We start from the raw sequence: 12,413 nt of genomic DNA, 5'->3' as shown, positions 1-12,413 counted from the left end.
TTAGACTCTTAGGTGCTTTCATGACATCCTCGTGACAGGGTGGTCTTTGCCACCCCCCTGTTCTCCGAGATGAATCCGACTTGTCTGAGTGGCTGCTTAGCTCACCTCCGCTGCCTTTAATCAGTCAGAGGAGGTGACCTTCCCAGCTGGAGGAAAACTGTTCAGTCTCAGTTCTTCAAGTTGCCAGGTTCCTTTTTTAACAGTTTCTAAGATGGCAAAACTCTTTCCAGTGATGCCAAACTCAACTTTGGGGCTCCTGCGTGGCTTATGAACTAGTGAGAAGCAGAATGGGAGGACGAAGTAGTAGAAAATGACAGGTTAAAAGTGCATCTGGGGCTTCCCTGGTGGCGCAGTGGTTGAGAGACCGCCTGCCGATGCAGGGGACACAGGTTCGTGCCCCAGTCCGGGAGGATCCCACATGCCGTGGAGCGGCTGGGCCTATGAGCCATGGCCGCTGAGCCTGCGTGTCCGGAGCCTGTGCTCCACAATGGAAGAGGCCACAACAGTGAGAGGCCCGCGTACCGCAAAAAAAAAAAAAAAAAAGTGCATCTGATTTGGAGGCAAATAAATGGATCACATCTGGGGGAATCCTGCACCAGAGCCACTGGTACGTCTTCAAGGATTAGATACACACGCTGAAAGATACCCACCCTGTTCTTGGTTCCCTTCTTCTCATGCCACTGCTCTCTTCCATTGCAGAGCACCAGAACTACTTTGGAATCGATGAGAACCTCGGCCCTGTGGCCGTCAGCATCCGGAGGGAGAAGGTGGAAGACCCCAAGGAGAAAGAAGGGTCCCAGTTCAACTACCGGGTGGCTTTCAGGACGAGCGAGGTACTGGACGCTCATGGGGTCTGTCCTGGGCTGGGCCTTGGGGCCGCTGCTTGGTTAAGGTGTTGCTTTCATTGTCAGTGCTGATCCCAGCAGTTCAGGTGACCAAAAGGGCTTATACTGTTTTGTTCAAAGTAGAAAATGTGAAGACCCATGATGGATGTTAAGTGGCAGTGATTTGACTGCCACCTAACATGACAGAAAGGATAAAATGATCAAAATGCAAGGTTTTCGGGCCTGAAGCAGAGGGCAAACTTGAACTCTATGATTCATGTCAGAATTGAAGGACGACTTCAGCATCGAATGCAGAAAACCCGGAGGCCGCCCGTGGGGTGGGTGTTGGCTTAGCGTGTCTGTAGGTCCAGCAGCTCCGTGGCCCAGCACTTCGTCCCGCCAGCACCCAGGCTACTTCCCCGCTGGTCTTGCTTTGAGTGAAAAGTACGACTGTTATACACCATATGGCCGATGCGTGGAGCCATGTAGGCGGGGATGTTGATTTATATGAAGAACTAGATCTGGCCTGCACTTCAGGTTTTATCCTCTTGACCATTGTAATTAGATGGGAATGTGTCGGCCACACAGTCCGGAATGTGATTCCTTCTGGATCAGAGTACAAAGAGCCCCTTGCCGGCCCTGCCCAAGCCTGGCACTTTGGTGCCCACTGCCTGTGCATCGGTGCTCCCGTGAACTGGGCTCTGTGCCGTAAAGAGGAAAGGAAGCCCTCTCTGGAGGTGACATATTGTAAGTTATGGACCTGCAGCGTCCCGTTCAGTAGCCACTAACCACGTGTGACTATTTAAATTTAAGGTAATTGAATAAAATAAAAAATGTGGTTCTGTGGTCACACCTGTCACAGGTCAGGTGCTCAGCAGCCACTCGGGGCTGGTGGCTCCCGTATCAGCCAGTGCAGATGGAGGGCGGTCTCATCACTGCAGAAAGTCCTGTTGCACAGCGATGCCCCGGAGCACTGTGCAAATGCTAGACGCCGTTGTTACCACCGTCACTACGGCTGCTTTGTCGGAGGGGTGGGATTAGAACCAGGGCCTCTCGGCTGGCCGTGCTGGGCCTCCTCTCTCCACGTATTTGACCTGGGCTTAGATGACATGTGTTAGAATAGTGGCTCCAGGCTTTCACCACATGTTTGAGGACATACCACAGATCAGGAGGCAGAGTCCGGTGGTGGTCTTCCCAGCCCTGGGTCACCTGCCCACGGGGGGTCACAGGGTCACCCCACTCAGCCTCGGGAATTGCCAGTGATGGAAAGTTAAATAGGAAAAGTGGAAGAAAAGAAGATGATGTAGAGAAAAGTGGGAAAAAGAAAACAGAAGGATGGAGGAGGTCGTTGTGGCTAGCCCGGCCCTAGGACCCCCGGCTCGTCCTCGGCATCCCTCTCGTGTCGGTTCAGATCGCGGTGGGAGTGACTTAACGTCCCCCAGCGGGGCTTTGTCTCACTCCTCCTCGTGTTTCACGCACGTCTGGTTATATCAGCCCCACCTGGCTCCTTCCTGACCCAGGAGTCCTTCAGTTGTTTAAAGACTGACTGTTGAGTGTTGAATGTGCTGCTTCAGATCGAGAACGTTTAGTCTCTTTTGCCCCACTCCGAAAAGAGCCTTAGCTTTCTTCCTCTTTTTTTAAGGCAACTAAAAAGTTATGCTTTAAAGAGGTAACCAGGAATAAGTGTTAAGCGGAATGTTGTATTTTGCCCCTGCAGCTGACAACCCTGAGAGGAGCGATTTTGGAAGATGCCATACCCTCTACCGCCAGGCATGGGACTGCACGGGGACTCCCTCTCAAGGAAGTCCTGGAATACGTCATTCCAGAGCTGAGCATCCAGTGCCTGAGGCAGGCCTCGAGCTCACCCAAGGTTTCGGAGCAGCTGCTCAAGCTTGATGAGCAAGGGGTGTGTATCACGTGGGAGATTGTAAGTGTGCGGGACTTTGTGTCCATGTTTCTGAATGTTTTGGAGTTTTCCCATCCATCTGCCTTTGGAGATCATTTATTTTTAATGCCTTAAGGCACTTTCTCTCCAGTTTTTCCCGAATATGCCTCTATACTAGTTAAGTGACATGATGCCTTTAATAATAAGTGCAATGCACCTCCTGCTGAGTTGTGACTTGCATTGATTTTACCAGGGTTTCGGTATGTCCCAGCCAACAGGAGCAGATCTGATTCATGATTATTAGAGACTGCTGGTGTATTTTCCCAGGGTGTAAAGAACTCACGTTGGGCCTTTCCCTGAACTAACATTTATTCTTGTCTGCTATGTGTAAAGTGTCATGCTAACAGATGGCAGTGAACAGCACGTATCAGGAGGCTTGAAGCTGACTTGGTCCCTACCCTTTGGGCCATTAAGACGAAGAACACCACGGCCGTTAGTGTGGTCATAGGTCATGGAGACATAGAAATGCAGTGTGTGCTCTGGGAAAAGAGAAAGTAACATCTGAAGGAGGTGGTGTTGTAACTGGGCCTTTAGACTTGAGTAGAATTCCAACAGGGAGATACGAGCAGTTGGCTCTTTTAGAAACTATGGCCAGTTTCTTTACAAGAGAAGGGCACACGCAGGGAGGTTAGGAGTTAAAACAACAATTACAAAATATGTTGAGGCTGGAGTGAATGCTGGGCTAAGGAGTTAGCACTGGATCCAGGAGGTGGTAGGGAACATTGAAGGTTTGCTGGGAGGATGTGACATGCTCGTAGCCATAATTTAGGATGATTATTCTGGTAGAAGGGAACTGGACAGGCTGGTGAAGGTAGAGCCTGATGATGACCTGGAGCTCAAGTATGTGATCATTAATAGCATCCGGGAGAGAATTAATGATGGACAGGGTTTAGGTGGTGGCCCAGAAGATGGAAAGAAGCCTTTTAACTTCAGATGCAAGATAATTTGGAGGCGAAACTGAGCTGTCAGTGCCCAAGGGTATGCAATTTATTTTAAATGAGTGGATTTGTTTTTAAATACATGCTTTGCAGAAAGAAAAAGACAATTGTGATGTCTTTCCAGAATTTTCGAAGGACAATTCTTTCTCATGTTTTGGAGGGAGTATGCGGGATTTCTTGGTGGACCCAGTAACACACTCCCTGTGGCATATTGGTGGAGTATTTGATACTCAGATGGCTGAAATTCTAAGAGATGAAGTTGTAATTGCACTAGCAAGTTAACACTGCATTCTCAGCCAGAGGAAGCAGGCACTGTGACATTCAGAGTGGATAATCCTGCAGTCTGTCTTTCTCAAGAATGAAGGCTGATATATTAAAAACAACAACTAAACCAAACCAAAACTTGAACCCTGAGCAATTGACTTCTAAAATCCCACAGAAGAGTTCATCCTGGTTATCACTGGTAAAGTGCTTTTAGAATGGTCATGAGGCAGTTGAGGAAATCCTGTTGTCATGGAGGGACAGAGTGGGTGTGTCGCTGCTGGTCCAGGGACTCAGAGTTCAGGAGGGCTTGGTGGGAAGGACAGCATTTGTCACCAAACCAAACCTTGGTCCACTCACCTGCACATAGGCGCAGTAAAGTCAATCTCCTGACACAGGGTTTGGGTGAAGGAAAGTGCAGCATTTATTGTAAAATCACCAGTACAGGGAGAATGGGTGGCTTGTGCTCAAAAACCCCAAACTCCCCGAAGGTTTTCAGCAGAGCATTTTTTTTTCTTTTTTAACATCTTTATTGGAGTATAATTGCTTTACAATGGTGTGTTAGTTTCTGCTGTATAACAAAGTGAATCAGCTATACATACACATATATCCCCATATCCCCTCCCTCTTGCGTCTCCCTCCCACCCTCCCTATCCCACCCCTCTAGGTGGACACAAAGCACTGAGCTGATCTCCCTGTGCTATGCGGCTGCTTCCCACTAGCTATCTATTTTACATTTGGTAGCGTATATATGTCCATGCCACTCTCTCACTTCATCCCAGCTTACCCTTCCCCCTCACCGTGTCCTCAAGTCCATTCTCTACATCTGCGTCTTTATTCCTGTCCTGCCCCTAGGTTCTTCAGAACCATTTTTTTCTAGATTCCATATATATGTGTTAGCATACAGTATTTGTTTTTCTCTTTCTGACTTACTTCACTCTCTGTGACGGACTCTGGGTCCATCCACCTCACTACAAGTAACTCAGTTTCGTTTTTTTTTATGGCTAAGTAATATTCCATTGTATATATGTGCCACATCTTCTTTATCCATTCGTCTGTCGATGGACACTTAGGTTGCTTCCATGTCCTGGCTATTGTAAATAGAGGTGCAGTGAACACTGTGGTACATGACTCTTTTTGAATTATGGTTTTCTCTGGGTATATGCCCAGTAGTGGGATTGCTGGGTCATATGGTAATTCTTAGTTTTTTAAGGAACCTCCATACTGTTCTCCATAGTGGCTGCATCAATTTACATTCCCACCAACAGTGCAGGAGGGTTCCCTTTTCTCCACACCCTCTCCAGCATTTATTGTTTGTAGATTTTTTGATGATGGCCATTCTGACCCGTGTGAGGTGATACCACATTGTAGTTTTGATCAGCAGAGCAATTTTAAAGGCCAGGTGAGGGAGGGGAACCCCAGGGTCTGTGATCAGCTCGTGCACAGTTCTCTGATTGACTGATGGTGGTCAGTCCTTAGGCACCAGAAGGTCTGAGGGCTACGTACTCATGATCATCAAGTAATTTCTTCCATTTGGAGGTGGTTTTAGCATCTGAAAAACAACTCAGGACATAGGCGTCAGATACTCTTATCTGGTCTATTATCTGGGTGCTTCAGAGAGGAGCTACAGCAGATGATATGGGGGAGGGGCCTGTCTTGGGAAGGCCCCATAGGGTCCTGCTCTGTTACACATTCACTTCCGTGTCATGGAAGAGTCTGGAAGAGAGGTGCCGACCCCCGTGGTCTTCATCCCTTTATGTTTCTGGTGTGTGTTGCTTCTCCCTTGATTACATGTCCCTTACCTGCTGGGTAACAGATGCCTGGCAGATGAGGTGCTTGGTCCCTCAGGCTGCTGTGGAGGAGTCCACAGGTGGCCCGGTGTTCCCCAGCCTGGATCCTGACGCCCAAGCCCTGAGAGACGTTACAGCAGCCACAGGTGACTGGCTCCTCACAGAATGAAGCAGGCACTTCTTGGGATGTCTGTCCGGCAGACTAGGTCCAGGAGCTATGCCGGTGGGAAGCATTGAAGGTTATAAAAATGGCTCTGCCAGGGAATTTTTCTTAAACTAAGCCTTCAGGTACTTTGAATGAACACCTGTTTACAATCTGATGTCAATGAATTAATTTTGAGAACTGGGTGCTTGTTTTAAGCACACCAGTGCATTTAGAGCTCTAGCTGTATTCATGTGTTTTTTCTTTTGATATTATATTTATTTGACTCTGGTATACTTTCATAATGGTGTACAATATGACATTTTAGCATCCCACAACTCTTAGTGGTATCTAATTTCCATATTACGTCAGCAAGAGCTACTATTTATGTTCATCTCTGAAAGATATTAGACAGCTTTTCTAACATCCTGGTTTCTAAAGGATCCTTAAAAGTTGCCCTAACCTGTTGGGGGTGTTGTGAGTCTCTTCTGGGTAGTACTGTCTTTATCTACTTTCCTGATGGAAAATCTTCCCGGGGGGGGGGATGGGCCAGTTTTATGTTACTGGTCTTAAGGGGTTTTAATCTTGAAAAAATACTTTAAAGAATATATTGTCATTTTCTGCTTTCTTGGAGTTTGGAATCCATTCCTGGTTTGACAGTCACTGTGTTTATCTGCTCTGTGCAAGACATGTTTTATCAGTGGGAGATATAGTGGGTATCAGGTCATTCATTCCGTTCTTTACATTTGGTAAGATGTTTTGAGCAGGAAGACTCCATGCCATGGAGAATCATAAGGGAAGTAATTATCAATCAGGACTTTGAAAATTGAAAATTTTGCTACTTTTATCTACATAAATTCACCTCCCAACCTCTAAGATACCATTTTTCCTTTTTAAAAAGACTATCCTAGTTTGTATAACAGGTGAATTCCTAAGATTATATAGGTTGACTTTTTTTTTTAAATTGAAGTGTAGTTGATCTACAATGTGTCAGTTTCAGGTGTACAGTAAAGTGATTCATATATATGTATAACATATATATGTATTATACATATATATGTTATACATATATATAATGTATATGTTATATGTTATACATATATATGTATTCCTTTTCAGATTCTTTTCTATTTAGGTTATTACAGTATATTGAATATAGTTCCCTGTGTTTATTTTATATATAGTAGTGTGTATCTGTTAATCCCAAACTCCTAATTTATCTTTACCCACTAGGTTGACTTCTAAAAAAATTAATTCAGATAAATTATGACAGCTCACTAACTTAGAATATTAGGGCATCTTTGGATTAATTTGTTCACAAGCCAATCACCTCTTCTGCTCGTCTCCTCACCCAGATGTATATTCACTCACATACCAGGTTTACTTGACACGAAGTCAAGCGGGTCTAAATCCATGAGACTACACGCTTAGAGCAGGTGGTTGAGTTGGGAGGACTTTCCTGCACACCTGAATTTATTTTTAAGTCCATTCTGAGGCTCTGTTTTTTGTCACCTTCCTTTATATTTAAACTTTCTTGTCAATAATGACGGGGCTTCTGGCCTTGGGAAGAGAGCAGTCAGTTCTTATCCAGTCCCAGGAGGCAAGGGCTCGTCTGCCTGTCCGTGCAAGGTCTGTGTGTCCAGCTCTGGGCACGGGAGCAATATAGAGTTGTGGCAAGTGGGTGTTTTTAGTTTTTGACCGTGGTGACGCCCAAGTGCCAGCCTCGTTCACCCCAGGACAGTGGGACTGGCTGTGATTCGCATCAGAACAGTTAAAGGAAGGTCAGTGGGACGGGGGCGTGGTTCGACTCAGCCTGAGGTGTAGAGGGCTTAGAAACAAAGCCTTGTTCCGAGAGAACTGGGGGTTTGAGTTCATGGGGACCTGGAGTCCGTCCTCCCCTTGGTACCGCGATCAGGCTGAAGAGGTGTGCCAGCTTTCTGATGAACCACGAGGGGGTCAGCCTTGGTGTTGCATTTCCATGGATTTCATGAGGTTTGTAAGAGAATCGAGTGAGAGAGGTCTCTTCCTTCACACCATGTCTCATCCTCTTACTGTTGTAGTGGGATCACGGGCCTTGTAGTAAACAGGCCACAGTGGTTTATTCTCAGTCACTGGAGCAGAGCTCTAGGATCTGGGGCAAGACACCTGGGGACTTTGAAGTCTCATTTAGCCTCATCCCCTGATTCCCATGGGCCCAGGGCTGTTTGGGTAGAAAGCAAGTCCTGTTCCCGGTTGGGATGTAGACACAGGCTGGTCTGTGATGGCTGGAAGGAAAGGGGTGTGAGTGGATGGCACCGCGCTCAGCAAGGAAGCTCCGGGGGGTTCAGTCCTCCAGGTATTTGTCCTTTGCCTGAGTCCACAGGGAGCGTCAAGTCCGCACGAGTCAGGAATCAGAGAGAAACTGTGCTGGTCCGGGGAGGGCTCTGTTCCACCCGCATGGGGCCGCCGTGGCCCCACCCCTGGGGCCCCAGACAGCTTTGCTCCGGGCCTGCTCCACAAAGAGGCAGAGGAAGGGTTTCCTGCTGGGGATGGCGGGGCTGCATGGGACAAGCTGCAGGTGTGGCAGGGGTGCGACGTGAGGTGGCACCAGGAGAGGTGGCACCAGTAGAGGTGGCAGGGCTCTAGGGGGGCGGCAGGCAGGGGGACAGACAGGGCGGCAGCCCTGAGACAGTGAGCTCCCAGGATGCGGGTGGCGGTACGGCCGCCCCTGCTGGGTGCGGAGGATGCGTGGGCGGGGGGCCATGGGGCCCTGGGTACCTGTGCCTGCTAATCACTCCACAGGATCTCGGGGGGACTCTCCGTGAGGCCAGGGCCGGACAAGTGGGGAGAGCAGAAATCCGCTTCTAACAGCAGAAGGGAGGTCCAACCATCCTGGTGTCAAGGAGGTACAGCAGTCTCGTAGAGGTCCCGTTAGAGGATTTATCCAGTTCTGACAGTCACCAAGGCGATCCACATCTGTGGTGACAATTGCCAATCCCAAGTGTTTCCTAAAGTACTTTAAGATCCTGGAGTGTCTTCTGGGTCACTCAGAACAATTAGTGTTCTGAAATAATTAGTGAAATAAGATGAGACATTTGTATGATACCTCTTGTTTTTGGAGGATGATGGTCTGTTTGCAGTAAATGTGGTGTCTCATTTGTTTGGATAGTTGAGTTGATCAGAAACATTTATTCCTCAATCCCTGGGCACATAGAAATGTTTTTTTCTGTCTTGATGCTGCTAAAGGACTAGTACAACACAACTCATAACACTAATAGCTTATGCCCAGCATCTCATAGCCCCACATTCAGGGCCTGGATCCCTGTCTTCACTGTGTGATTGGGGCCTGTGCGCTCTCCACCCGCCCCCCAAACCCCTCACCATGGGAGCCATCCCTGTAGGTAGCTTATCCGGTCCCATTACGAACAGGTGATTGATGTCTCGTTTGGTTCCTGCCCTCCCCCGTAGCACTCAGAAGGTGGAGCGTGTGTAGAATGTACTGGCGGTCGGCTGCCCGCCCAGCTCTGAGCTTCCCCTAACATCTCTGCTGAGATGCCCCAAGCAGGCGGATCCCTTCCTTTCTTGGATTGTACATTGTCATTGGTCACCCAGATGAGACTGCTGTTATCACTTTGCCACTCAAGGGAAATGACTACCATTTTACCTTATTTTACTGATCTCGTCAGCTGTGAGTTTTGATTAAAGGCTCTGTTTTACAGCTTGATAATAAAAGTGAACAGTGTTACGGATGGATGCCTTTAGGGAATCAGAGAGGGCTGATAATCCGTCAGCCTTTGGAGGCTCAGATTGCTGCTAGTAAGATGAAGTGCCCTGATTTCCTGAGTGACAAGTAGTCCCTCTTTAGGGAAAATGAGAAAGCTGTAAAGGTGGATTCAGTTTCTCCCTGGCCTTGGGAGAAAGCAGTGTGGTAGCTTCCAGCATGATAGGGAATAGACAGGGAGATAGAGCTACAGCAGGAGATCTTCAATTGCTATTAAAATTCTTTATGGCCTATTGTATATTTAGCAGATGTTTTCAAGACAGTCAAAAATGTAGAAATGACTGTAATTGTTGAGTCAGAGTTACTTTTATGGAAACAAAACATTATTCTATCACTATACATATATCACAATTTCCTTACCAGACCTGAATTTGATTTTTTTTTTAATTACAGTCTTTCACATTTCCATGAATGTTCAAATAACGACAACAGAAAAGCATTAGGAACCAGAGAGGGAAAACTTTTTAAAGTGTGCAGCCATTTTTTCTTTGTAACTTGGAAGATAATGCTCATGACTGTATAGAGGGTATGAGATTAAATATTTCCACAGTTGTATTTTTAAATAAATGCTTGAACCTGGCTCTCCATTTTGGAAACCTGGCAGCTCCCACATGGGCAAGGCCATTCATTATATTTCTTAGGGTGTCTGACGTTTCTCCAGCTGTTATTTTCGGGTTTCTGGGTTTGTTATGTGTTTGGAGTATTGTGTACAATGACAGCTGCTTATTCTTTTGCTTCTTGGCTTATGGGAATTGTCCTGACATGCTTTCCTGAGAACAGAATTCTCAGCTCCTATCATTTTAATTTTACTGGAAGTTAGCTCGTCTGATACTTTCTGTTTTCATTTTATTTTTTAATTTGATTTTTATTTTATATTGGAATATAGTTGATTTACAATGTTGGTTAGTTTCAGGTGTCGTTGTCTGATACTCTTTGCCGAGTAATTCCCTTTCTGCCCCATTTCAGCTGAGCTTTCAGCACAAGATCGGGATCCTGTATTGCAGAGCCGGCCAGAGCACCGAGGAGGAAATGTACAACAACGAGACGGCCGGACCAGCTTTTGAAGAATTCCTCGATCTGCTGGGCCAGAGGGTGCGGCTGAAAGGATTTAGTAAATACCGGGCTCAGCTGGACAATAAAAGTAAGCTTCAGACTTGCTTGTGTGTGCACAGATTTAATGCTCCAAAGGTAGGCACACCCCAGACATCTAAGCTAGGATCCCGAGCCCTCCCCTTCTTGACCCCCTGCAGCGGCCGAGCTGGCTTATTTGGGATGGAGTTGAGATTTCCTCAGATGAGCAGAGGGGACACATTTCTCAAGAGCTCTGGGTCTCACATAAGCTCAAAGAGGTCAATTCTTGTTCCTATGTAACAGAGCAGAGATTCCCGGTGTTTGGTGAATAATCTTTGAATATGTTCTTCTTTCTTTTCACCTCACCTGTCCGTTACACCCTGTCCCACCGCAGCAAGGATGAGCCCTGCATTCATTTCTGAAAGTCTAAACATCACCACATCCACTCAGGCCGTGCTCTCGGCCTTATCTTGCTCGTTTCCGTTTTCACGATGTTACCTGGGGAGCTGAAGCAGTGATGAAAAAGCTGACGCATCCTGCTTTCCAAGAACCTTAGTCAAATCCCCTCGAGTGGGGCACCTGTGGGTGCCCTCCTATGATGTGTGAATTTGTCTTGTCTCTTCATTTAGGTAACCATGTTCCTTATGGTCCTCATAAATTCTGAGCATTTCCCCTTCGTATTTGTGTTGTTATTTAGTTGTTCTCAGCACACCTAAAAATACCAGGCAGAGTAATTTTGTGTGTCTGGGGAAATTCTGCTTACTGTCAAGCAATTAAGCGCTTGCTCTTTTAATGAAGGATGAGCAGATAGATTCTGAACTTGGAGGATCTGGGAGGGCATCTAGCCCTAGAGGAAGGGCCGGTGGGAACTTTTCTCTGGGGGAGGGTCAACGTGTGGCCGAGCCAGGGTTGGCATGGAGGCCGCTTGAGCCCCTGCGGCCCCGGCCCGCTCACCTTGGGACCATCAGAGATACTTGCTTAGATCGCCTATGGTGCTGCTCTTACTGCGCGTGGCCTATCATCAGTTCTGGTGTTTTGATCTGTTTTTGAAAGTCACACTTAGAGGATAGATTGCAAGACCTGGACACGGTGTTGGCTCACATGCGGGCCCTGTGTGTCCTCCACACACGCCAAGGTTGGAGTTTGACTATAGGTTGAATGTGTATAGCTCATGCCTCAGAAATGTTAAGGTTAGAAAATAATTTGTGACAGCCATTGCAAATATCCACATCTTTTAAGAAGGATCAGTGAGACCTTTTCTGATTTTCTCCTCTGTTTCCTGTGCAAACTCCCCTTACCCACAGACTGCCACGTACCCCCTAGAGGTGCTGGCGTGCCACCCTTAGGGACGTCCTTCCAGGAGAACCACTGCCAACGTGGACTCATTGCTATGCATGCCTGCCGTGCCTCTGCTGTGGGGTGGATTGGGGAAGCATTTTAAGAGCTTCTGAGCTGTACATTCTATAAAACTACACCAGAGGTAATGCAGATATTTTCCTATGTATAGAATTGACATCAGCTTTGAGTTTTGATGACTTAAGAGATGTCTTTAATACATTACAGAGGTAGTGCTAAGTACTTTAGTGCAAGGAAATGATAACATCAGAACAAGATTTTGATGTGTTGATTCTAATAATCAGCGAGTCTTTTATTTTTATGAGCAAGACCTTCTATGAGATGCA

The 12,413-nt window shown here is 46.9% G+C and overlaps 1 protein-coding gene across 1 annotated transcript in view; it reads left to right on the top strand.

Annotated features, from left to right (window-relative positions):
• The window catches only part of SIPA1L2 (signal induced proliferation associated 1 like 2), a 231,910-nt gene that overhangs the window by 132,901 nt on the left and 86,596 nt on the right, over positions 1–12,413 (top strand). The window contains exons 3-5 of the mRNA XM_081230788.1: positions 700–833; positions 2,542–2,730; positions 10,627–10,801. Coding sequence (XP_081086914.1) covers positions 700–833; positions 2,542–2,730; positions 10,627–10,801 — 498 coding nt within the window. The remainder of the gene's footprint in view (positions 1–699; positions 834–2,541; positions 2,731–10,626; positions 10,802–12,413) is intronic.

Source organism: Mesoplodon bidens, assembly GCF_964165515.1.
Source record: "Mesoplodon bidens genome assembly, chromosome: 1".
NCBI lineage: Eukaryota > Metazoa > Chordata > Mammalia > Artiodactyla > Ziphiidae > Mesoplodon > Mesoplodon bidens.
The sequence above is the reverse complement of the archived record's forward strand: the minus strand, read 5'-3'. Positions and strand labels throughout refer to the sequence as shown.